This window comes from Zosterops lateralis (assembly GCF_965231275.1).
Source record: "Zosterops lateralis genome assembly, chromosome: 1".
In the NCBI taxonomy this organism is placed as follows: Eukaryota; Metazoa; Chordata; class Aves; order Passeriformes; family Zosteropidae; genus Zosterops; species Zosterops lateralis.
Window position 1 is genome coordinate 47,203,720 of NC_139762.1, and position 26,706 is coordinate 47,230,425.

The window sequence follows — 26,706 nt, forward strand, 5'->3', positions numbered from 1 at the left end:
TGAAAACAGTCTCTCTTTTTATTTTCCTTGCTTTTCCTTAGCATCACAGCTCTATCCATCTTCTGACTGCATGATTTTTTAGGGTACTCACTCCATAAAGGTGCACTCAATGAAGTTTGGATTCACAGAATTGCATCTAATTCACCCGGACTTCAAAACTGACCTGTGTCAAATGAGAGTCGTAAACTGGCATGTCACTAAAAGACAGCTGGATTACTCGGTCAATTCTTCTGCTTATGACCTGCGAGTTCCCACTTTCTCTGTCAAAGCTTGCCTGCAGTCTCCGGTCAGCTCTCTTATTCACCAGCAGCTGTCAGTCGTGAGCTGCCCTGCCACAGTCCTGCACCAACCACTCTGCATCACCATGATCACATTCGAAGGCACTACATCAACAAGTTCCTGAAAATAATAATTAAGAAACAAAAGTTCGTCTTGAAACAGAATGGCCTGTACTGCCACACTTACCCACCTTTGTCTGGAGAAGAGCTGACTCCAAAGAAGCTGCCTAATGTGTCCAAGAGGAGACCCTGCTAAGGAGGGCACATCTAGACATCTTCAGGGAGACTCTGTGGGCAGCCAGAGCAGGGCAGGAGTCCTGGGACAGCCCTTTCCCTGGGATGTTGTCAAAATTAACAATCATAAGAAAAACTCCCTAAGCACATTCTCTGCTCAAAGCCAGTTACAAAAATAACTATGGTAACAATTACAGTAACAATTCTTACCTGCTCATATACAAACTTACCTTCAAATTACTTCAAAACGCTTTAGAAGGCACATCCTTCTAGACCAGATCAAACCTTTTAAGCTTGATCCATTCAGACACCTGACACCTCAACATGATTCACATTTGCTTCCTGAGGCAGTAAAGATTTCTTTGTGGTTTCACAGCATTTCATATCACAGAGAAGTAAAGACCTGTCCTTGATAATGCCAAAAAAGGGAAATCAAACTAAGGAATCTTATAAATGTTTTGACTGGACTGAAATCTAAGCTCTTGGCAGATGACTGGGTTTCCCAAAGGCAAGGTATATGGGAAATGTCCAGATTTCAGCTGTTCTATATATTAGTCTATCAAACAAAAAGGTGCACTTGCAAGTTAAGTGTCAATGTATGTATTAATATTCACCTTAGAATATTTTTTAAATGGCTATTAGCCACAAGAGAAAAATAGATTAATGAGTACTTTATGAAGAATTAAAGATCATTAGTTAATATATGGTCTCATTAAAATGGCAACATGCAGGGCTGCTGGCTCATTTATTAACAATTACTGAAGTCACTGATGGAGCAGAGGGTTGTTTGTTGGCTGTCAGAGGCAGTACTAGCAAAGTTGAGATGCCTAGATTTCATTCCCATATTCTTCAATTTGCAAGAAAAAGCAAAAAAACAAAACGAAAAACCAAACCCCAACCAGCCTGACAGAGATCTTATTTCTTCAGATCAGCCACTCATACAGAAATTTTCTTTTTAAACATTCCCTTCAGGCATAACTAAGGAATTAACAACTGAAGTAGAAGAAATGGATGATGTCTATTTGAGCAGTAAAAAGAGCAAAGGCTGCTAAAAGTAGTATTAGAATTCACACTCAGGGAAAAAAGTTAAGTTTTAGAAACATTGGGCACAGTCAGGAGAGACTCAGACATCATCTCCAGCTTCAAAATATTGTACTTATCTCAAGAAAAGAAAGCCACTACTGTATAATGCTCCAAGTCTTTGACAGGTACATCACCTGTCAAAGATGATGTGTTTTTCATCAAGAGCTCCACACAAGACTTCTAATTAGCCATTCTGCAGCACAAAAAGCGAGCATCACTGTGATCTCACACTCGCTAAACTGGCAATCTGCAAGGCAGGAAATCAAAGTCTGAGTTTCAATTTTGCACTGCACAGTTCTTTACAAGACTTTCCTTACTCATTTGAGGAGATAACAAGGTGTGTGGCTTGTCTACAGCCAACCTATTTCATTGAGATCTAGCCATATACTGAAGTATATACAGTGTACTTTCTTGCTGAGATGCTTTCTAAGCAGACAATAAAGATCACAGAGTCAATATTCTAGAGTCAAAAATTGATGAGAAAAGAAGTCCAGAAGGAGTCATGAGAATCTCTGGCTTTTTTTACCCTTTACCTGCCATTTTAGAAATAGTAATTGATCTCATTAAAGTGAGTGTTATTATGAAGAAAAAACCCACAACATTCATCCAGACAAGTACTTTTGTTGTTCTGAACAAACAGGCCAAAAAGCTCTTTGGTACATACCTATTAAGAACTTAACATTTTAGTGACTGTACAAGGGGCAAAAGAACACCTTTCATTATCTTAACTGTCACTGCAAGGAGAGGATGCCACCTCAGAAGACACTAAAATTATTGCTACAGCAATAATATCCTTCCACAGGCATGGGACTTTATCTCAAACCAACCTCACTTAACCAGTGGGAGGCAAAAGACAGGAGAACTTACAGAAAACATGAGAACTTAAACTTAGAGAAAAAAGAACTTCGGCTGTAAGTGTATGGCAGATTTGAGTTAAGCAATTTTAACAGCTTTGTTTGTTAAAGAAATAATGAAGAAAAAGATCCGTTTCAGTTCAAGCAGCTCCTGAGAAAAGCATTGTTAAATGCCAATTTCTGTAACACAAACACCCTGTCTCTCCTCAGCTTTGTCACTAGTACTCCCTTTTACACTGTTTGATGTGACATGGCTTTGAGCATAAATCTGTAATGTTCATGTTCTCATTTCTAGCAAGATTCTTTACTGATCTGCTGCCCATTCCTACAGATATTAAAAATAGCTATACAAAGCTTTTATAAATAGCTATAAAAAAACTCAGCTCGTTAAAGATTAAATGTTTGAAAACATAGTATTTTATTTGAAGTAAAATACAAGATACATATGAACAGGGACAGATGAACAAGTAGAATGCACTATTAGGCAACTGACAAACAAATGCAAGGCAGAGAATTTCAAGTAGAAGACTCGAGAGAAGTAAGCTGGTTTTTTGGTGAGGTTACATTAAGAAAGGAGATGAAAACATCTAAAATAACTTATTTCCCAAAAAAGCTGCTCCACTAACTTTCCTAGGCGTATTTAGATTATCATCTCAATATTAAGAATACTGACAAAATCAGAATCTGTCTTCTGAAGTCCAAATTCACTTTAAATCAATTCAAGTGAAAAAGCACAACTTTATTTGAAAGGGTCCAGCACTTTGGCTATAAAGCAAATTTATTTCATTATCTAATGAACACTGTCTAGAAAAATGCTACTGACCACACTTTGCTGAGCTATGACATGTCTAGTGTGAAGTAACATTACAGAATCAGCATTTCTTTTTTGTTCCTTCTACTCTTTCACTGATGAAATTTTTACATATAATGCTACTTCATAACTACATTAACTACACAAAAGTAACAACTGGAATTTCCACACTGAAGACATCAAAAACTCTAATGTATATATTTTTGGTCTTTCCCCCCCCTTTTTTTAACAAAAATAAACTCCCTTTTTTGTAGGGAATGTTCTCAGTTCTTCAACAAGGTCCTGTTTGCTATTTCTCAAGGAATGTCAATGGTTAACCATTAAAAACATGACTGCAGAAACTAATACCTATAAATTATAGGTTTACAAGGAAGTAAGGAAAGAGTTTCAGCGTGAAATTAATATTAATAGAGTTATTTTAAATACTAGAAGCAAAGAATACACCATTCAAAACAAAAATTACTGAAAAATAATACCAGTCTACATTTTCTTTCCATGACAACTTCTGATGGATCAGATGCTTTTTGGTATTTCAGTCCTCTGATTCATATCTGAGGATTAAAAAAGAATAAATAGAAAAGTAATTAAAACAGACTAGAAAATACCCCAAAGACATTTTGTCTCTAAAGAAAATACGAAACAAAAGCAACAAATTACACCCAAGAGCAACACATTTCTGTCAAGGCTTACTATATGACTTAAGTCACAGACAAAGGCATTTACTTTTTAGACTACCTTCTCCTTTCAAAACTGGCCAGTTTACCAAGTAGTAGAATGAAAGAATGACCTACCCACAAATCCAAACAATTGCCAAAGCACCTGGAACACCTCCCATCTGTATCTCTGTGTGTAGCACCAGAGGCCTTATCTAGCACAGCCATGAATATCCTTGTATCCTCTCCATAATTAATTCTCTCATTACTTGCTACATGGCAGCTGCTGTTGCACACACCAGCCCTAACCATACCAAACATTCATTCAAAGGACTGGTTTGTCAAAAATCAGGGCATAGCCTATTAGAAGCTCTTTTTAAGGGAAAATGTATAGACTGTTTTAGAGACAAATTGGGAGCAGAACATAGATCCAGAACAAGGATCTTGTTGAGACAGACAGGGCAGCACCACTTACTTAGAAAGTCTTCTACGCAGGTCCTTTATCTGTTCATTCTTCCTGGTGAGAATCTCTTTCATGTTTCGATAGGCAGCTGTTTGCTGAAATTTCTTCTCCAGTTCCTACATAGTAACATCAACATATTATTTACATATTATGAAGACTAGACAAAAATATTTAAAAAAACCCCAAACTACTAGCTTTTCCTCCTCAAGTTTGACAATACCAGATTTCTGTAACTTACTCAAATTTAGATGAAGTCATCTAGTAGATTCAAATGAGATTACTGGGGCAGCCATAGAAACACCAACTTCATTTTCTAACAAAATCAGGCTAAAAGTCTTCAGAAGACTGGGGATATACTTTTCATTCAGAAATTCCTATCCAGACAAACAGTCAAATTTTAAATATTCATCTAGTTATAACCATGCAGTTAGTTGTGGGTTTGCTATTTTATGTATAATGTCCTTTTCCACTGAAATTACAAAAATACAAGGGCAAAAGTGTGGCCTGGTAACCTCTGCATCCTGTAGCTTGTCCTTGTTAAATTACTAATTAGTTAAAATGGGAGTAAGAAATTCATCTTCACATTACAATAAAATGCTAACCTTTTCAGCTGTGGATAGCTGATCCTGAACCTTCAGTAAGTCATGTTTTGTTGTCATCAAGTCTTCTTCTAAAAATCTTTGATTTGCAGTAGTGTCATTCAAAGTCTTCTCAAACTGGGATTTCAAAGCTGCCACTTTATTCTCCAGTTCAGTGATATCCTGGTTTGCATTATTCTTCAACAGAAAAAAAATATTTAAAATATGTCAAATTCAAGAGAAGAAATAATTAAAATTTTAAGTGCAAAATTCCACACAAAGTAGTATGTCTTCATTTCTAATAACAATGTACAGGTTACTCCTGTAAAGCCTAAATGAGAAGTGTTTCAACTAAAAAAAAAAAGTTAGACCAGGGACTGATTTAGAACTTAAAAATTCATTAATAAATGCCTTTTAAAGATAGCTGGAATGTCTTCTCAGCCAAGATGAGATTTTTAAGTACTTGTACTTTGATTCTTTAAGAATTAGTTGGAGCCAGAAGATGAATCATATTACAAGACGTTATTTACCATCCAGCAACAGTAAATTACCATTTAAGATCTGAATGTTGATGCTACAATGTGCTTTTGAAACATTTCCAAAGCGATTCATGTACTATGGGCAGAAAAGGCTGGAAGTGTTAATGCTCACACTCTCAGCCAGGTACCAACACTGTGCCCTTCTCAGATGTCTTACACAAAGAGGCTGCAAGTTGCAAAGCAACTTCCCTGTTTCCTTACGAGAAGAAACAACTCAAACTTTTCTAAACATCAGTTCCGGGTTATAAAACATTATAGTTGTATAACTGTTCCATGGATTTTCATTTAAATAAAACCAAAAAACCAAACAAAACATTCTCAGGTTTTAAAGCTCAATTTCAAACTTAAGAGTGTAATGACTCAGGATGAGGCTGAACCAGAAGAACCTTAAAACCAACAAAATCTAAAACTTAAGAAAGCCCTGTTCCTTTTTCTGTGTGGAACTTAAGACTTGAGAATAGGAAACCACTTGATAGTAGTACCTGTACAGAAGAAAAGCTTATTTTGAATTCTGAGACAGAGTCCAAGGCAACACTTGAAAAGCACTACATACATTTTTGTATGTTTGAGTTGCTATTTTCTAACCATGACAAAAGTCAATTATGCAGAAATTCTAAGTCCTCTAAACTGATCCAACAGAGCAGTTACTCCCAGTAACTGCTGGGAGTTACTCCCAGTTACAGTTACTCTGACTCACACTTTCTATGTGGAACCATGTATTAAATATTAATTTAAAAAATCAATCTGATGAGTCGGTCCTTTTGAACCAATTGTGGTTTGGCAGTTATTTATTTGTTGAAAGAGTTTGAAATCTACTGCTTTACCAGCAACTGGCAGAAAGTGACAGATTACAGAGAGCAAATTAGGACATGAAAGCTGAAGATACTCAGCAGCCCTGACACTGAGGCCAATTCATGTTTATCCAGAAAAGCAGGATGAGATTTGGTTCCAATCTTTTAACACTACAAACAATATTATCCAGGATTTAATACACCTCTTTAATATTTTAAACCTTTAATAATTTAAAGTTTAACAAAACACAGGAAGAAAATATTTGCCATGACTGATAACCAAGTTCCCTATTAAAAATATTATTGAATACAATTTTGAAAGTTACTAAGTAAACTTTTAACATATTAAGAAAACCAAGTACATACCATAAACCAGGTAGAAAGCAAAATAAAAAGAAATAAGGATTAAAATATGAAAATTAAAATGAAAATGTTTTATTATCTTGAACCTCACTTCCAAATCTGTAAATACTGCAGGAATTTAAAAATCAATTATTGAAAATAATGGGATTAAAGTGTTCTAATTTTGCTGAAAGCCTGAAATGAAATGCTTTGAATTTAAGAAACAATTACACATGAACAAACTTTAGAAAATTCTAATTATTGACAAATAAAGGTAAAAACTTAGAAAAATACTAAGGTGACCTGAGAGATTTGTTTGTGTCAACATGACTTGAGGTTTATTATGTTTTTTTTGCCAGCAGCAACTCACCATATTGGAGCCCCCATTTATAAAACAGATTAAGAACCTCAAGTAATAAAAATAAATGGTGAAACATTTTTAACAGTATGCTGATATAGGAAGAACTACAAAAAAAGCAAGCCGGGCTTGTTCATGTCAACATCAAGTGACAAATGTGTGAAAGAATTAGTGTTTCATTATTGTTCTAAAAACCAGGTTAGGTATCATTCTTTCACTAGTAAACATGAAGAAACAAACAGATAGATTTGTGTCTGTAAATACAAATATCAGTCCTGGGAATATGAATTCTGGAGTACTACTTCCTGATATTTCCTGAATACATGTCATAACATCAACTAATATTACAGATTACCTGCTGACTGACAGACCAGAGGGAACAGACAATGTCAGCAGGAAGAACATTAACTCAAACTCTTGCATTTGCCAGAAAAGAAACACACCATACAGAACAACATTTTGGATGTACTGGCAACAGTTGTGTTAAACAGGAGTGAGAGATATAATTAAATTTACCTTCTGATCTCCTTGGATCATCTGTAAATCCCTCAGTGACTTCTCCAGCTTGGACTTCTCATCTAGAGCAGCTGTTGCCTGCAACACATTGAAAATTTAAAACCTCAGAAATGTATTTTAAGTGAAAACATAAGAATAACCATGGGATGCTTGTTTAGATATTTTAAAATATGTAACCAACATTAAGCATCCAAGATTACAAGGGAATTTACCTGTGTTTCTATGGTCCTGAGTCTGGTCTTCAATTTTTCATTTTCTTCTTGGAGATGAGCAACTGTCTTTGGGTTAAAGAACAAGAAAGTGTTTGTGAACACCCTTGTGCCATTTTGGATTTTGCAAATATTTCAGAGAAGAAAATACATTTCATAATTTAGGAAAGCAAAAGAGATCCTAAATGCTTATAAAAATGGCCTTCATAAGAAATCAAGAATCCATTAATTTATTGTGGTTTTTGCCTCAGTGAGAAAGCAATTTAAGTCTCTGATGCTGCTGTAACATACAGGGCTGTTGGCTCAAACACATGCTTTACTGCATTGAGATTACTGAGATCAGCATCTTGTTAGTATCAAGATTCATGATTAAAAATTGCATGTTCAGGGATGCAAAACTCATTGATGCTCGTAATTCATATTTTCAATCAACAGGCAAGTAAGAATTTATCTGCAGTTCCTTTTCAAAAGAGACAAACACCAGGTTACTGCATATCCTCTTCTGTGTCACAGGAAATATCTATATTTTATCAGTCAAAGTAAATTCACAACATGAACTTTGAATGATTTGGGGGGAAAAAAAAGACAACAGATGTACATATTCAAGAAAAACTGTTATGATTTTGAAATTATTTTTGAAATAGAACTACCTTAACCTATAAGCAAAATACAAGTCTAAATTCTTGAATGCTTTAATTATTTTAGTGAGTAACAACAATTTGAGACAGACATTGTACTCAGCATAACATTTTGGGAAGGCAGGACAGAAAAACAGAAAAACTCCTTGCTAATTATCTTGATTATCAAAAACTTTAAAGGGTATTGTAAGAAGTGTGACATTTTTAAAAAGTTCAGTTGAATGAAATTAGTACAATACCTAATAAAACTATTGATAATATTAAGTACTAAAAAGTGTTTTGTAATTCTAAAAATGTTTAGCAAGTGATAAATCAGATGTTTTCAAAACCAGTAAATTCCAAATTCTTTAAGTGTCTGTTCCTTCAGGAGAAATTTATCAACTTACAAAACAGAACCGAATGGAGGTAATAAGATTGACTTCAAGTGATACAGAAAATGTTCAATAACCTAGTAATTTCAGTCAGCTACATATTTTAATTTACTTCTTTGTTGAAGCACCAGATAGCTGCATGGAACTAATTTACTATTTTCCTCCATTAAATGGAAACATAAATTACTACAAAGACCAAAATGTCTAGGCAAAAAGAAGGGTTAATATTGCAATACATGTTAGAGGTCATAACTGCATAATACATTTCTGGTGCTTTACAATATTTAATAATATACAAGTATTTTACTTTACATTCTCAGATATATTACCACGATGTCTGTATAGTGACAGACACATTATACAAATATTACTGTGCAGTTACTCAGTTCACTTGCATAAGCAGAATGATCACTGACCATACTGCATGAACAGTCAAGTTCTTACCTTGTTTAGCAACTCTGACCCACCTTCATTCAAGGGAGCAAGTTTTGGTTTAACGGGATCTGCAGTGGACTAAGGAAATAATAAAGGTAAAAATTTTGAATTATACAGATTTCCAGGGGGAAGAAAAGTACTCCTTTAGCCTGTAAAATAACTACTGATAGTCAATTTGGCTTTCTTTAGCAAAGCAAATTAACAAACTTTCATTTCAAGTTCATTTTTTAGTGCTTCCTTGGCCCCTAAGTTATGGACTTCACCTTGAGCTTAAGTTAAACAAAAATACTGCAAAGAGACATAAAAGTATTGCAAACGTGGTTCTACAGAAGACTAACAATCCTGCAGCAACCAAAAAACAAAAGAGTAAGGAGAAGATAATATTTGAGTGATTTTAAGAGTAAAAAGTATTTACAAATAATTTTCTCATTTAAGGTATTAAAAATAACATATATTATAAGCAGATAGATATAAATACAATGTAATATATATAAATACACCTTTATGCTACAAATCAAATGAAGTGTAACCATATTTATGCAAGACAAGCCAGAGTGATACTGTACTGTGCAATCTTCTCAGCTCTTGAGTTCATGCTGGGACAATCGAATGTCCTAGTCTCACCCCAGGTGCCAGGGGAAGGGAACCCAGAAGGAGATGCTACAACACATCCCTGGGCTGGCTGACCTTGGGATGAAATGTGTGAGGCACAGTCCAGAAGTGCAGAATAGGCACTCTGGAAAGACCCAAGGCAATTCAGAGTGAGCCTTGGTGCCGAAATGCAAAATGTTACTTTTTGGACAGTTTCAAAGACTGTTTTGACGAATAAGGATGGGGTTTTGGTTTTGGTTTTCTCTTAAGAAGAAAGAGTCAATACTAAGCATTTTAAACATCTGTCATGACTCCACATAACATTTGATTATGATTTGATTAAAATAAAATTCTACCTTTTCATTTGAAGATGTATATTCTGACTTTTCAAACTCAGCCACCTGGTGCAATAATTCTCTTGAAAAAAAAAATAAAGAGGCATTTATTTACCAAAGAAAAATATAAGGAGGCATTTCTTTACTAAGAGCTACACTATGAAACATATTTTAACTAGCTGGTGCTATACTTTTTCTTGCATGTAAAATTCTTGCTAGAAGTACAGGATGAAGTCCTATGCAAATACCATAAACAACAGATCATGTCATGCAATGGCAGGATATATGCATTACAATAGATTTAGCATTCTTAATTAAAATATAATCTAGCCAGACAAGGTTTTTAATTGAGTCTGGACACCTGCTCTTGAATGATTAATTCAAGTAAGAATACTACTAATAAAACATCTGGATCACAAGTTTGAAATTATTTTGTATCTTGCTATTTCATAGATGGAAACATTGAAGGTAACCTATCATAGATACAATATGGTTAGGAAAAGAATGCAAATAGTCCACACTTTGAAGTTTTCTCATTGTTGCAAGTATAGTCCAATAGCTGTTACCGATTTTCCAAGTCAGAGACATCTGTCTGTAACTTCAGGTACCATTTCTCAGCCTGTGAAAAGAGCTGCCGCAGAAGTAAAACGTTGGTGTAAGTTGTGTTTATGAGCTCTGACTCCACTTCACTGTGCACAACACTCTGCAGTCCATCCAGCATATCTATCACCTCATCAACTGTGAAGGTCTCTTCAACAAGTCTAAACAGAGAGGTCAAGATGAGTCAGGTATCATAAATGTAACAATTCTGCCTTGTTATGAGATCCCACTACACAGGTACCACTCACATAATGCAATATTTTCTAAAAACGTCCACTGTCAATCACTATTATGACAGATGACCACAGCATTACTAATTGGTTATTTTATTTGAATTTTCTCTTTAAATCACTAAAATAACAAATATTAATTCAGCTACAGGCTTGCACTGAATTTAGCTATCAGAAGCAAGATATGAAGCAATGTCATGCTGTCAATATCTCTGTTAATTCCTAAGAATTTGAGCAACTTGGGTTTAAAAGCATTTGACTTGTAACTTCAGGAAAATACAAGAGCATACAAACCTAAATGGAGAAAAGTCACTCCATAAACTATTCAAACCTGCCACTGCTGCTAGCATACTTTGCTTTATGCCTGCTCAGAACTGCCTCATACAGTACCTGCTGTCCTTGAGGTCCTGAAAACAAGAATCCACTGTTTTGAGACACATGCCCCGCTTGAAACGAGCAAAGCGCATGTAGCTGACCACTTCGTTCTGGTGGTGCTCATTAACACCCAGCTCTGCCTGCAGAGGAGGATACAAGCACAAAGACAAACATAAGGAAAAGTGAGAATACTTGCCTTCTGACTCATTTCTGTGATTGTTTTCACAGGGTTAGCATGCTAACTAGCACAATGAAAAACAGTCACATTTTCATATGTCTAATCCTTATACACCTCTCATAAGTGGGTGAGAAAGCTCCAATATTTGGAAGCAAGGGCTCAAGTAATCTCAAAAGTCATACAAAAACAGAGAGACAGAGGCAATCAGAGGATCAGAACCAGAATGACTGTGCAGGAGAGGAAGCTCTTGGATAAATATATCTTGGAATTACATTACACATTCATAATGTAGCTGAATAATGTATCTTCCATAGAGGTACTAACAAAAAACCCAGAGGAAAGTATGTTATGTTTGTTACTTTTTATATAAACTCCTGAGACTTCTCACAGAATCACAGAATCACTGAATGCTTGTGTTGCATGAGACCTTAAAGATTATCTAGTTCCAACTCCCTGCCATGGGCAGGGACACCTCCCACTAGACCAGGTTACTGAGAGCTCCATCCAACCTGGCTTTGAATACTGCCAGGGATGGCGCATCCATAATTTCCCTGGGCAACCTGTTGCAGTGCCTCACCATCCTCACAATAAAGACATTTTTCTGTGTATCTAATCTCAACCTACTCTCTTTCAATCAGTGTCCATTATTCCTTGTCCTATTGCTGCAGTTCCTGATGAAGAGTCCCCTCTCTGGCTTCCTTGTAGGCCTCCTCCAGATACTAGAAGGTTGCTATGGGGTCTCTCCACAATCTTCTCTTCTCCAGGCTAAACTCCCCCAACTTGTCTGTTTTCATAGGGGAAATGCTCCAGTGCTCTTGTCAGCTTCACATCCTTTCTCTGGACTTGCTCCAACACTTCCATGTTCTTCCTATGCTGGAAACACCAGAATTGTATGCAGCACTCCAGATGGGGTCTCATGAGAGCAGAGGGGGTAATCACTTCCCTCGACCTGGTGGTCATGCTGGTTTTGATGAAGAAGATCTTAAGTGATAATATGAATCTGTTTCTCAACAGCCCAGAAACAAATATTGCCAGGGCAAATTAAAAGGGAAGTAATTTTAAACCTGGCTAAGTAGCTCTTTTATGTGCACCTCTATTTCAAAGAATTATTGGCATGGGCAATCACATCAGAATGTGATCAGAATCACTGCTCATGCAGGCAGCATGAGTGAAAAGGAGGCAGAAAAGGGCACGAGTGGTATTTTATCACCACAGTCTCGGGAGAGCTGGTGCAAAGGCAGGTCCATTTCATTTACTCCAAGGTGCTTTGTTGGCACAGCTGATGTTGGGGAGAGACAGCAATGTAGTAACTCAGACAGAACAGTTCATCTGATCGCCTTGTCCTTAGGGAAGCTCCAGTAACAATGCAATCCTGACATACCTGGATGAATAACCAAAACTCTGGAAACTAAACGCAGCCAAGGAAGCAGCACTGGCACTAAACTAAACCAGCTCTTATAGTGTGGCTGCAAGCCCGATGCCACCCACGAAGTCCCACATTGCAGATCAGGGATCATATGGAAAGCTAATTTCATGTCCTCTTTGCTGTTGCTGGAAAGTTTTTTTTTTAAGTTGAAAAGCTTCTATTCATTACAGACAGAAAGGCAATTATACTAGTAAATAAACACATAAGCACAGGCCACTCGTGAGTCAGACACGCTGATATGCAGACAAGCCACCGGATCCCGCAACAACCCCAAGCGCTGGGAGCCTCCGCAGGGATGGCAGGGACGCCCAGGAGGGCAGGTGGCGGCTCCCGCACGCCGCCAGGCCGCCCCCCTGCCCCGGGCAGGCGGGATGAGGCGGGAGCGCCGGCCCCGTCCCGTTACTCACCATGGCGGCCGCTCCGCCGGCGCCCGGACGGCTGCGGGCCCCGCGTTGCCATGGACACCGAAGCCTCGCGAGCGCCCGCGGCGCGCCCCCATTGGCGGCGGCGCGCCCACGTGACCCGCGCGCCGCGGAACCAGAAAAACGTGATGTTTTGGTTTGGGATTTTTTTTTTCCCCCCCAAACTTTACCTTTGCGTTTCCTACGTGGTCAGGTGCAATTTGGAAAACTCTACTGTGTAGCAGTGAGCTGCTGAAGCTGTAGGGGAAGTTAGGCGCGATGGAAAATATCCCACGTTTGTTTACAGCACCTAAGATTTTTTTTTTTCCAAAGGCTTTTTCACTAAACACGGAGTTTTGCAAAGCATTAGCATGTAAGCAGGACAATTCAGAGCCATAGAATTGTTTGGGTTGACAGGAACCTTAAAGATCATCTAGTTCGACCACCTTGGCATGGGTAGGGACACCTTTCACTAGACCAAGTTACTCAATCCAACCTGGCTTTGAACACTCCAGGATTAGGGCATCCATAACTTCTCTGGGCAACCTGTTCCAGTGCCTCATCGCCCTCACAGAGAAGAATATTTTCCTAATAACTAATCTAAACCTACTCTCTTTCAGTCAGAACCCATTCTCCCTTGTCCTGTCACTACAAGCACTCGTAGGCTCCCTTCAGGTACTGGAAGGCCATAATTAGGGCACCCCAAAGCCTTCTCCAGGCTGAGAACCCAAATTCTCTCAGCCTTTCCTCATAGGAGAACTGCTCCATCCCTCTAATCATCTCAGTGGCCTCCTCTGAACTCACTCCAACTGGTCCATGTCTTTCCTGTGCTGGAGACTACAGAGCTGGATGCAGTACTCCAGGTGGGGTAACTGTCACCAGAGTCTTTCACCTGGGTCACCCAAAAAGCTTATTAAAAAGTTTATAGAATGCAGAAAAATAACCTAGCATCCATCAGCTGAGCATATGGAAAAGTCTAACCCGTTGTAGGTGGCCCAGCTGTTGTTGAACCCTGATTGCACCTAAGGAGAGGATGAAAGCAAGGTTGACAGAACTGGGGATTTTACAGTGTAACTAAAAGGAGTAAAAGTAAGTAAAAACTGAAATTATGGATTTTGTTCATGAATTGTCCTCAAGGCCTGCAGAAGGAGACCAGATCTGTCACAGTGGAATATTAGTGAGCCACAGACAGAGGAAATGTTAATCATTGACCCTGTCCCGTTACAGAAGGGAAGAAAGGATGTAGTGGCCTTCTCCCATGACACCAGTGGACACTTCAAAAGCCAATATCACCTTCCATATCTAGACAAGCTGTGAAAGCAGAGCACCGGAATGACACAGCTAAATGACTAACAGACCAGGAAGCAGCAAGCTGGGAAAAGGCTGTTTGGAACACACACAGGCAGGAGGGCTGCTGCACTTGGGCAGCTGTTCCATCCCAGGCACTTTCCAGAGCAGAGTGACCCCGAGGGAAAAGTTCCCTTCTTCCACAGTTTGAGAGGGAAAAATGGGATGCTTTGCAATTTGCATTCCTCAACATTGTATTTATCTTACTGACCACAGCCTGCAGTGCATTTTCATTTATTAATGGCCTTAAAAGCAGCAGTGACTAACCTAGGATTAATGGGTGATTCTGAGTAGGCAGTTGTACTGGTGGCAAATTTCACCTAATTTCTATTTACTTCAGTCACAATCAGGAACGAGTGATAAAATTCCATCATCTGGATCAATTCTTGAGACAGATAAAGCTTGATCCTTCCAAGTCTGTTTCAGTAAACACAAATCACAGGTGGAGTCTACATTCAACACAGAAGACTCAGTACATGTTTACAGGAGGCCCTGAAGCATGTCCTCAGGGAAGGGCATCCATGTGGCAATCCATGTCCTCAGAACTGAAAACAACATCCATGTGGCAATCAAGGGAGTGCAGAAAGACAGACCATATGCACAAAGGTTGTTCCTGAGCATAAGCAGCTCTACAGTAGTTGAAACTGGCCTAAAAGACCTGGCAGGAGCTGTGCTTGGTTATGAGTTTGCACCTCTCTGTCCTCTGCTCCACCACACGGTACAGGCTGACAGCATCACTTCTTCAGGTTCTTCAGCAAGCTGTGCATAAAAAAATGTTACCAACACACATTGCCACGAGCAATGTTGACTGGCAGGTTTTATGGGGATTTTGTATAGCTCATCTAAGGTACTCGTGGCATCAGAAACAGTGTTGGCATTTGGTTGGGCCAAAACATGTTCGACCATGGATTTCTCTCATTCCTCCTCTTCAATAGTTCCTAGGTACAGAGCTTGGAATGACTGAATGTTCAAGAAGGCTTGAACTGCAATAAGAGCCTCAGCTTCTGCTGATCTGGGTTCATCTGCCTGCTCTGTACTGCAAAGATCCCTGCACCTGGAAGTGCTTACCTTGGCTGCTTCTTCACACTTGTTAGTGAAGAGACCCCACTGAAATGAAGCACAAAAGAACAGAAGTGCATGTTTTCAAGTACCAGCCACAAAGAGAGCAACCCCTGAATGGCCAAGGTGCAACAAGAGAACAGTGAAAACCCTGAAGAGATGAACCTCCCTTTCACTGATACCTTTGCCCCTATGCTTCTGCCAATGCAGGGACCAAGGGCAAATGAGATGCTGGGAAAAGATGAAACCAATAACAGGTGCCAAAAAGCTGTCACACAGAATCAGACTAAAAAGTGCTTTTTTTTTTTTTTTTTTTTTTTTTTTTTTCCTCCTTTTCTGGCTGTGGCAATAACCAGGAGTAAGAAAAGGAAGAGAATGAGATACATGTGTATCCTGTACAGTTCTAGCCTTCACTTCCATTTACCCTCCCCACTGAGTGGATCGGCAACTTTCTGAGCTGCCAGCCAAACCCAAACTGCAGTAGCTGATCACCATTCTGGAATCTGTCTGCTTTCAATTTCTCTAGCCCACCTTCAAAGATATTTGTTGTCTATCTTGACAACCACTGTGGGAATGTACCATATGCTCATTATTTCTCTTTGTTTCAGCCTTCAATCCGTTCCTGTCAGTGTTGTCTGGCTTCAGCTGTCTCCTGTACTTAGTGCTATGTCAGTCTTGAAAAGAAGAAAAGGAGATAACAGACCATCCATGCCACACCTGCAGTGTGCATTAGGTTGTGATAAGGATTTTTGTGCTTGCTGTTGCCAACCTCCAGACCTCCCACAAAGGACACCAGGGCAGAAATGGGGTTCTGAGGAAAATAGCACAGAATTACAAACAGAATTATCACCTTTCACGGCTAGTATTTGGAGGGAGAGCATTTGGATCAAGGGCCCCAAAGAGCAGTATCTGCTTAACAAATAATTAACAGCTGCACCTGGAGTTTCAAGCTTCTCTCTGCTCAACTCACAGCCCACAGGAACAGATCTCTACTTTACTACTCACAACCAATATTTTATAAGGAAACAATTCTGACCAGTTATCTTCTTCAAACATGTCTCATCCAACCTCAAGAAGCGGGAGTTTGAGGTCTGCAAACCCTTCCAGCCAAAGTGAGTGGGGACCCCAGGGCAGCAAAAATCTCAAGAGTGGTCAGGACAAGAGAGTATTTGTGTGGGGAGAACAGTCAGGATTTGAGAGCAGTGTTTCTGCCATCCAAATCAAAGCCTCTTTAAAGTTGCAGGAGAAGACACATTGCATATGTGTGTGCAAACCTCCCTAAAAATCCAAACTCCCCTTTTTTGCTTGCACATTTGATAGTCCTATCAATCTCATGAGAATGACACCATCATTCCCACAGGATCAAATACAGTATTTTCCATGGGGAAGGCAGTTTGGAACACTGCCTCCTACATCATGATGCCCTAATGCAACTAAATGTACAATTCAAATTACATTTGGTCTTGTTCACTGCAAAAAGAAGAGATGATTTTAACTTTCTAGGGGAATTACTGCATTCATTTTGGATAAGAGCTTCAAAGAAAACACACTGCAAACACAAAGTGAGCTTGCCATCCAGAAGAAATTAGATACAAACCTCAGATGCATGCCAGGGTTTCATTAGGCTTTTCTTCAACAGAAATCAAAGGACGTTTATTTTTTATTCACGTGCTTGTCTCCACAAATTCAGATCTTTGTTCTTTAGGAAGCTGGGCTATACCTAACAAACAGAGGAGAGCTATCAGTTGCCATGGACACTGCTTAGCTCTGGTGTTACTTCCAGATGTAAACTATTGTACTGCCCACAGAAAGGTTTTCTGTCTCTAGAAGTCTCACTGCACATAAACCAAGAACTCTGCTTTATTGCTATGACTCAAAGAATGACTAACAAATTACTATTACTATGGTAATGATATCATAGCTGGTGGTTCTTAAGCAAAGTCTCTGAGTAACAGAAGAACTGTAGGGCTGAGTTTTCATTGCTACTTGTTAGCTATGCATGGAGAAAGAAAATTCCCTTAGGAAAATTCTGAGACTTTTCCAAGAGCTGTCTCATAGCAGCTTTCACCTGCCTTTCTTTCTCATAAATGCACAGTGTGAACTGTGAAAACAACATAGATTATGTCAACTAGTTCATTTTCCTAGACTAGGCTGATGCTGTCAGTTTGACATTTTTATTGCTTTAGCAGGAAAGAGAATTTCAAGCAGGGAAAAAAAAAAATCGAATAAACTATTGAGAGAAGCCATAAGCCACCATTATCCAGTAGTATCACTGAGAGGCCTCTATAATGGATAATCCATAACAGTAAGAGTGATGCCAGACTGCACTTTCCTGAATGAAATGAGAATGAACCGTAAACACTCACATGCATCTATTGGGGGATATCTCATTACTGCAGGAGATAATGGCCAATATTGCATGCATTTTTCTTTTTTGAAAGTATAGCAAACTGTCAGCTACAGGCTAATACTAATAAGAAACCATTCCTTTGCCAGAAGGATTGTTCCTTGTAGCTTTTTCTGTGCTCCCTGCAGTATACATTTTCTATAACAGCACTTCTGTTGAAGCTGAAAAACAGTATGTGATTACATGCTGTATTGTTATAATTTGAGCCCCTGGGTACTGTGTTAGTGGTGAGGTTTTCTTTAAGCACTATTCTTTGATAGTTCTTTCAAAAAGATTATCTTCCTCCAATTTCCACAGAGAATGTTAATTATTAAGAATACAATTAAGAGTACAGCCTCTACCAAATGCTATTGATTCAAGCAGTCAGAATTGAATCACAACAAAGGTGTTAAAGAGGGAGCATGGTGTGAGTGCAGTAAAAGACATTTTTTAAATTTCTTTTTCCTCTCACACTTTATTTGCCTGTGGTCTTGGATAAGTCTTTGAACTGCCTTCTTCTAAGATATGTTTATAGAATCACGGAGTCATTATCAAGGTTGAAAGGGACCTTTAGGATCACCCAGTCCAGGTGTCCACCCAGCACTGGCCCTGTAACACCTCACCCACAGCATCCAGAGCCAGAGGCCTCCTAAACACCCCAGGGGTGGCGACTGCACAGCCTCCCTGGGCAGCCTATTCCAGTGCCTGACCACACTAAGATTGATTTTTAATTTTTTTTTTTTTTTTTTAAATATGTAATCTGACTCTCCCCTGTCTCATTTTAAGGCCGTTTCCTCTCGCCCTCTCACTGCAGGCCCCCAGAGGAGACCCGGCCAGCCACCTTTAGGTGCTTGTGGAGAGCGATGCTCCCTCCTGAGCCTCCTCTTCTCGGAGGTTCGACCCCTTGAGGGAAGAAGCCTTACCTAGACTTTTTCCTCAGTTTTAACCTTCAGCCTGACTAACCCGTACTGAGACAACCCCCACGCTTATTTCTGGGCTCCCACTGGTGTGTCCGGCCCGCCCCAGCCGCTCCCGGGAGCCTTCCCCAGCTCACCCCGAGCTCGGGGGCGGTGCTGAGGGCGGGCTGAGGGCCGTGCCCGCCCTGCCGGCCCGGGCGGTGCGGAAGCGCAGGCGGCCGGGGCTGAGTCCCCGCCGGACCCCGCGGGGCGGAGCGACAGCCCGGGCAGGGCGGCATCCTCCGGCGCGGCCATCGCCGGGCTGCTCCTCCATGGAGAAGCGGGGCCCGGTGCTGCACATCGTGGTGGTGGGCTTCCACCACAAGAAGGGCTGCCAGGTGAGGGGGCGCGGGTGTCCCTCGGCTCTTGCGCTTCCTCCCGGCGCTCCCCCGTTCCCTCCCCCGCCCGAGCGGCGCCTGCCCGGCTGCGGGGGCGCGTCCGGCGGGCCCGGGGCTGCGCTCTGCTCCTCTCAGGGGGGGTACAGGGCGGGCCGGGAGCCATCAGGCCCCGCTTGGCCTCCCCCGGCCGGGGATGGCCGGCTGGGCCGTGACTGGGCTCCCCCGGGCAGCCCGTGGCCATGGAGCTGCCTCCATTCCCGCCCTCCTCCCGGGAGCCAGGCGGAGCCAGGGCCCTGACACCGTGTTTCCAGTTGTGCCTGCTTAATGCCTTCAGACAGAGAATTCTGAGGAAAAAAAACCCACCCAAATGGTGTTTTAATCCGCCTTCCTTTATCCCTGCCGGCCCATCACTGAGTGCTCACATCTTGTACCAAACGGCTTCAGGGTAATAAGCCCACTCTGGATTCAAGTTTTCTTTGCCTGTCTCTTCCTCGCTCTCGTAAATGTTTGACTGCTTCATGTGGCCTGTAGAGTGGAAGGATTTTATGTCCTGTATTTCATAGCTGGTTTATGTTCTGATTGTTTTAATTCTTTCTTTAACCCTTGAAGCAGGAGATGCGGTTGCCCAGCTGGGCTGCCCCCACAGTTGCTTTGCTATGACAAGAGCAGATAGACATAATGTTGGATTTCCAGTGAGTCTTTCTTCATAACGAGTCCTTGGCCTTTATAAAAATTGCCAAGACACTAATGAACGTGATGGTTATTGTTATACAAGGTGATTGTTATTGCTATGATCTGACATAAACACATTCCATACAAGGTAGCTGAGAATTAAATTATTGCTTCAGCAAAAAATCCAAGCACAGTTCCTCAGAGGCTAAGGTGCAGTAACTCAGTTTCTGAAAGATGTGCATGGTTTTTGAATGCACGCTTTCTCCTCAGGGTGTCTGGGTGCTGTGTGCATATGGATGTTCACAGGATCAGTTCCTGTGAAGTAATTAGATCATCTGGGTTGTGAGGTGTGTGATATTTATCAGGCTCTTTCTTGTCAAACACTGTTACAAGATGAGCCTTAGTTGGATGTCTGTAGGAGAAAGAACATATTTTTGCCCTCTCCCTGTTGTTGGCCTCTTGGAGAAGACCTTTGCTTTTGTGTCTTCTGCTCCTCTGGGGTGTGTGTATTAATTTTCTTGCACATTAAGCAGTGTTGATGCAAGAAAAAGAACAAAAAACCCAAACAACCCCCCAAAACTATGAATTAGTAGCGGTGATTTTTATTTTGTTGCCAGTAAAATGTTTCTAGAAGTACATTTTGAGGTGTTGTCAAAAATTAGGTTGGAATACCTCTGAAGTGAAGTTTTCTTTATCTCAAGAAATGACCTGGAGAAGCTGGAGAGAAAGGCATACAGGGTAGCTGAGTCACAGGGAGAACTGCAGGAATAGAATGACATTCAGTAGAACCACAACCAGCCAGGCTTCCTGAGGGAAAGCTAAACAGAAATCTAATTTTAAATGTATCCTGCCTCTGACTTAGCAGGTTTTTTTTACCAAACTATGGAGAATGTTTCCAAAAAGAACTGGAGGTGAGGAGCAGCACAGCTATAACCTAATGAGTTTGACATCAGTAGTATGCAAGACTCTAGAGAATTTTTAAAGGAAAGAATTAATTAACAGCATGAAACTGGGTCCTATGTGCATTTGCTAAAGGTAGATCATGCCTGACTGACCTGCATCTTTTGTAAGAATAAGTGATTGAATTCCTTTCTCTGTGAAAGAAATGGAGTAGCTCTAATCTGCTGGGAACTTGATAATGGATCACACTTATTTTTAAGGTAGGCATACAGGAGAATTAGGGCAAGAGCTGGTACTTGGGTAAAGAGTAGTATGAAGGAGAGGAAGCAGAAACAGATTTGAATCAGAAGAGGAACTGTTAGTTGGAAAGGTACTTGCAAAAAGTATTTCTCAAGATTGAAAGTGGTGCTGGTATTGTTTACACCATAAAATTGAACTGTGATAAGCAAACTTGAGGAATCTCAAAGGAAAGCTGGAAAGTCGTGCAAGAGCTGGGCAATAAAAAATGCTGGATTGATAAAATGGGGTGCCTTATGAAGTTGTGCAATTGGAACCAATAATATCAGTATAAGCTTGGGAACTGACACGAGGAAATGTCTGGAAGAGAAATGAGACACGTGTGATTGAGGCTAAGTCACCAAAGCAGTGTGATTTGAGGGCAAGAATGACAATGTGTTGTGTGATTATATGTTTATTGATGCATATAAATTCTGATCCACTTTTTAGAGAAAGGGATTTGAATTCTCTCTTCCAGAACTGCATGAGATAGTCCCTGGGCAGTCTGTATTAAAGGAGAATGTAGAAGAGCTTCCCTAGCTAGGCTAACAAAGTAGATTTGGAGGCTGTATTCTGTAGGTACAGGAACATTCTTCCCTTTTCCTCTCCTGCCTCTTCACAACTGGGGAGCAGAGGCAGTTGTAGCAAGATGAAATGGGGAACTGAGGTGACCAAAAAGCAAGCCTTGTTTTGGTGGGTTGCTTCTGAGGTAGCTGTTTCACAGGTTCTGATTGCCAGGTGGACAGCTGCACAGGGCAGACACCTGGGCACAAGAGCAGTGAGGCTGAGTCACCTCTCTTGACCTGCTGGCCACATTCCTTTTGATACAACCCAGGATGTGGTTGGCTTTCTGGGCTACAATGTGTAAAGTGCTTATTGCCAGCTCATGTTGAGTTTTTCGTCAACCATCACCCCTAAATCCTTTTCCACAGTATTGATAGTAGCCTTTGAAATATTCATTGAAACACTGTAGTTGCATTCCAAGAAACTGTTGGAAAGGAAAAACGAGGGGTTAAACCCAGCTGTTTAATCTAAATGAATGTTGGCACAAGAACCAGTGAATGTGAACTGAGCATGTGCTGCAGACTGCATACCTGGAACTGTGAAGTCCAGAAAAGCAAAGGTCTATGGCAGTGCTCAAATGAACATCACTCAGAGTGAATTTGGAAAGCTTAAAATTGAAAGATCATAGAGCTATGCTGCCTGTCTTAACAGGAATCAACCTGGTTTTCCTGACAAGGCTCCTTTCAGTTTCTGTTTACACCTCTTTTCTCTGTAGTCTCACTAGGAAATGCATGTGGAGTTAAGGTTTTCTGTGGATTTCTTGGTGCTAGGTTCTTTCATTAGCTGCTTTTGCTTCTGAAGCTTCATCAGTTGGAATGTACAGCTCTTCCTGTTGGTTAACTTATAGGATAAGAAATGTGTAACATGCAAAGGGTTTGATCTGCAGTTTGGAAATTTATAGGAATATCTTTTTCTTTCACAGACTTGAAAAACAATCTGTATGCATTCGCTTTTGAAAGAGAAGGAGAGTCAGTATCTCTTTCTGTGTGCCTTTGGATTGGGAATATGGGCACCACAATTGTTCCTCGTGCTCCTTTCAAGGGCTGACTGTTAAACTGAGGGTCTTTTTGTTGGAGTATAAGAGACAAAGTGAAGTTTTGCCATATGTACACTGTTAAGTCTGGACATCCAGTTACCCAGGCAGTTGTTAAAAGCTTGGGAGTTGCCTCTCACTGTCGTAAAGGCTTTGTGTTGTCTGAAAACCAAAGCAGTAAAATTTGTGAACACATTGGGAGGAGTTTTCTCTAGCAAGTAGGGAGTAGACTTTTGGAGAACCTGCAGGCTTTTGTTTGTCTACATGAGCAGATTGTCATCCTGTTTCTTTGGGCCTCTCAGTTACTGAGTTGAACAGTGAATCTAAGGGGATATGCAAATAGTGCCGGTTGCCTTCCCTTTTTGCTAAGGATTAGAGAGGTTAGTTATGGCAGAGTGTCGAGAGAATGGGAGGAGAAACTTGACTGCAAACCACTAGGTCCACCTAGTATTTGACACACTTTCAACAGGTCCATTAAGGAAAGGAATGGCAATTGGCAGGAAGCAGGAATGGTGACTGTTTTTTTGGCTGCTGACTTATTATGGGAACCCTCCTCAGTGTGTCATTAAATAGTAAATGTCCTGAGCAGCCAGAACTCACGGGCAGTATGCATTCAGTCATGGTTTTCATGCATCTGAAATGAAATGACAAACGTTAAAAATTCCTTTTTTGATCTGTCTTTGCTATGGATAAGAGGAGTGGCCTCAGGAAAAAGTAACAGCAAACACAGCATTTCATCGTGTGTAGTTGCTCAAACTCTTGCCCATTAATGTAAGTTTTAACACAGTTAATTAGCACAGATTTGATGCAGTAGAAGTTCTGCACACTTCTCAGGCTCTGTAGGACTCAAGGCACGAAAGCGTTGGGGCACAAAGTGACAGTAAGGGAAATCTGCCACAGAAATGATCTCGTGTTTTGGAGTATCTGTGGCTGCTCGAGTCACTACCTGCTGCAGCAGGTTCTGTTGATCTGATTCAGTGTAGGGTGGTAGGACTTGGACTTTGGGACTATTTGTGCCTTTCTTCTGGAGCGGCTGAAAACAAATTCTTTAGTGGTTTTGAGGAACCGTAGTAGTGAGTGAGTGGTGATTTCAAAGCAAAAAAGGGAAAAGTTTTCTTCAGAATCATGAAACACCTTCTCTCAGTACAAGCGACTGATAAAGCACCTAATTTGCCTTACAACACTTTAATTTTTGAAACCATTAACTAGTGTGGAAGGTCCTTACCTACCTTGTAGTACAAATCTTTAGCAAAAATGTAACCCAAACAGACCTTAAGTAGAAGATGCAAGTTGTGTTGAAAATACATGGAAAGACCTTTGATTTATAGTGATAGTGGAAGACTGAAAGTCCTGAGATGCAGTTCTCCAATTGTGATGACGTGTGCTGTGGCTGTCATTTGAACTGTCTTCAAGCTTTATTTACATGGAGAAGCAGAGAGATAATAGTGTCTGAGGGTGTAGGAAGTCTTAAAATATCACAAGTACTCTAGAAATAATCCATTTTGAAGGCAGAGTTAAAATGAGAACTGATGTATTTGTAAAGGAGAGGATGGAAACATGTCAGCCAAGCTGGAAAACCTTGTGGGTAGGAGAGCTAGGCACAAATCCCCGTAAACTCCCTGGCTGGTTGCTGAGGAAGTGCATGGTCCTTTTGCTGCTGCAGTGCCTGACCTGCCACAACAATCCCTACCTTCTCCTGATGCTGCAAGGCTTCTAAGCTAATCACATCTGAGTGAACTCGGGGCCTGTGTCACCCACCAGTGAGGCCACACAGAATGTCACTTCATTTGGGGCAAGGCCCAGCTTTTCTGCACTCGGTGTCCTGAGCAGTTGTGCACATCACTGCTCATCTTGTGCAGCAGGTGACCATTGTCTCACGTATCCTCTTAAGAGCTTAAAATTATTCCACTTTACTCTTGGCTCTCTTTCATATATGCATTTCTTACTGTGTTGTGGAAAAAAATTAAATTGTGAGTCGTAGGGAAAGTGAAGAAGTGTGTCCTAGAATGCTTGTGCTGCTGGTCAATTTTGTTTGCCTGGGATTTTTGATCTGTGAAATAACAGCAGTGTATCTTGACCCATTTCTCTGTACTTCTGTGGAGGATGACATTTCAAACTCCCACAGATGTGGGAATGGATTACTGTGAATACCGAAAGCCATATTTCCATGGAATCCTAGTTTGCTGTAAGGATCTTCAAGGTAGTGAACTTTATAATGTGATATGTGATGAACTCTATAATGTAAATGTGATGCCTGCTTTCTCCAAAGTAGTGTCTGAGTGCTTGTCTGTGTGAGACTGTTTTTGTGTGGACTGTGCCTGAAGACCAATCCCCTTCTCTTGCCTGGCCAGAGGTTTTATTCCTGGCACGCAAAGGAAACCTAAGATCTGGAATGAAACAGCTGATACCCAGCTTAAGAGAAGAGCCTGAATATAATCCTTGAGAGGGAAGGATTTAATTCTTGAATTGTGTATGTGATCTTCATCATTTGAGAGCTTCAAATACTTGAGCGCTGGAAGATCGTGCTTGTTGTGATCTACAGAAATTGGCACCTGGGGTGGCCTGAGCAATCTGTGGACATGGCCTTTTTCACTGGTGCCTAGGGAGCAGGTGTCTTTAAGCAGAAATGTTAGCAACTTAGGCTCGACTTTGCAGAATTAGGAGATGTCTAAGGGATGAGCAAGGTCAGTCTGCACTTTTTATCAGCTCTTGTGAGCTGCCTACGTTTCCAGGTCTGCTGCTCTCGATAGTAGCACGTTCTTTCAAGAGGGAAATATTGAAGTTGTTCTCTTCCATAGATTCCATGGGTGGGAAGTTTTCAGGGGAACACTTTCCAGCCTGTCTTAATCCCTGGTTTTTTTGCTGCCTTTCTTTCTACTTGACTGGAGAATTATTTTTTCCTTTCTTGGTTTTTTGTCACTCCAGTAGTTGCTGTGATTCTTTTAGATGTGCTTGATGCTCTTAAACGTGCAAATGAAGTGTATGCTTTGTTGTCTTTAAATTCCTTGTGTCTTTGTTTTGGGGGAGCACAGTAGGCAAGTATTATGCAATAGGTAATCTTGTCTAGTGATTAAACAAGATCTTGTTAATGGAACAACAGTTGAAAAATAAGTTGAAAGGGAACTAGGCTGGAATCAAGCTGAAGTGCTTTGTTCCTATTTTCTATTGATGATAACCTGTAAACATTAGCACAATTCCTTTGGTTTTGTTGTTCCCTGCTTTAATAATATTAAAGCACTTTAAAGGGCCATTATGAGTGTGAAATCTTCTAATAAAGTTAATCATAGCATACATCAAGTATCAAAGATTAGTCTTTTGTCTAAAATATGTGGATTTTATGCTCAACAGTTTGTAACTTTTAAAGAGGCTTTTAGCTTTTATTTGTAAGGCTACTCTAATTGGCATGGGGTGATAATAATTTTAAAAACACAGTGAATTGCTGAGTGCACATGTACTTCTGTAAACAATACTGCAGATCCTGATCTCTTGTGTAGAGTTAATGATGAGTTCCATTTTTTGCATATCCGTTTAATCCATTTACATATTACTTAGTGTTCAGCGTTCAAGAAGAACTTGGAGGTATGGCTGATTTGTTTGTTTGTTTATTTTGTTTCTTTGTTTAGTTTTTCAAAGGACCCTGTACTTTGATAATGTTGCAGTCACTTCTGGGAAGTGCTGCCTGGGACCATACTGAAGGAAGAATTCCATACTGGGTATTTTTTCCATAGTTGCCCTGATACACAAGTTGAGAGAAGGTTCCTAAATACCCATTTGCAGTTATGTAATGCTTCCCATAGTCACCATACTTAACTTTCATCTTGTGAATTGTCTGTTCTTTGTATGTGTCATAACATCTGAGTAGTTATTTAAATATCCTGTGCCAGGA

The 26,706-nt window shown here is 40.3% G+C and overlaps 2 protein-coding genes across 2 annotated transcripts in view; one reads left to right on the forward strand and one right to left on the reverse strand.

The window, feature by feature from the left end:
- Positions 1–2,845: 2,845 nt before the first annotated feature.
- LZTFL1 (leucine zipper transcription factor like 1) lies at positions 2,846–13,359 on the reverse strand. Its single transcript, XM_083866280.1, has 10 exons — positions 13,296–13,359; positions 11,300–11,424; positions 10,646–10,840; positions 10,101–10,161; positions 9,163–9,231; positions 7,713–7,778; positions 7,501–7,578; positions 4,979–5,152; positions 4,389–4,492; positions 2,846–3,811 (listed from the first exon to the last, which is right to left on the reverse strand). The coding sequence occupies exons 1-10, from the start codon at positions 13,296–13,298 to the stop codon at positions 3,793–3,795; spliced, it is 894 nt and encodes a 297-aa protein (XP_083722406.1). The 5' UTR covers positions 13,299–13,359; the 3' UTR covers positions 2,846–3,792.
- Positions 13,360–19,257: 5,898 nt separating this feature from the next.
- The window catches only part of AVL9 (AVL9 cell migration associated), a 41,451-nt gene continuing 34,002 nt past the window's right edge, over positions 19,258–26,706 (forward strand). Inside the window, exon 1 of the mRNA XM_083857168.1 lies at positions 19,258–19,375. Within this exon, the coding sequence (XP_083713294.1) occupies positions 19,310–19,375 (66 nt within the window). The 5' untranslated portion in view covers positions 19,258–19,309. The remainder of the gene's footprint in view (positions 19,376–26,706) is intronic.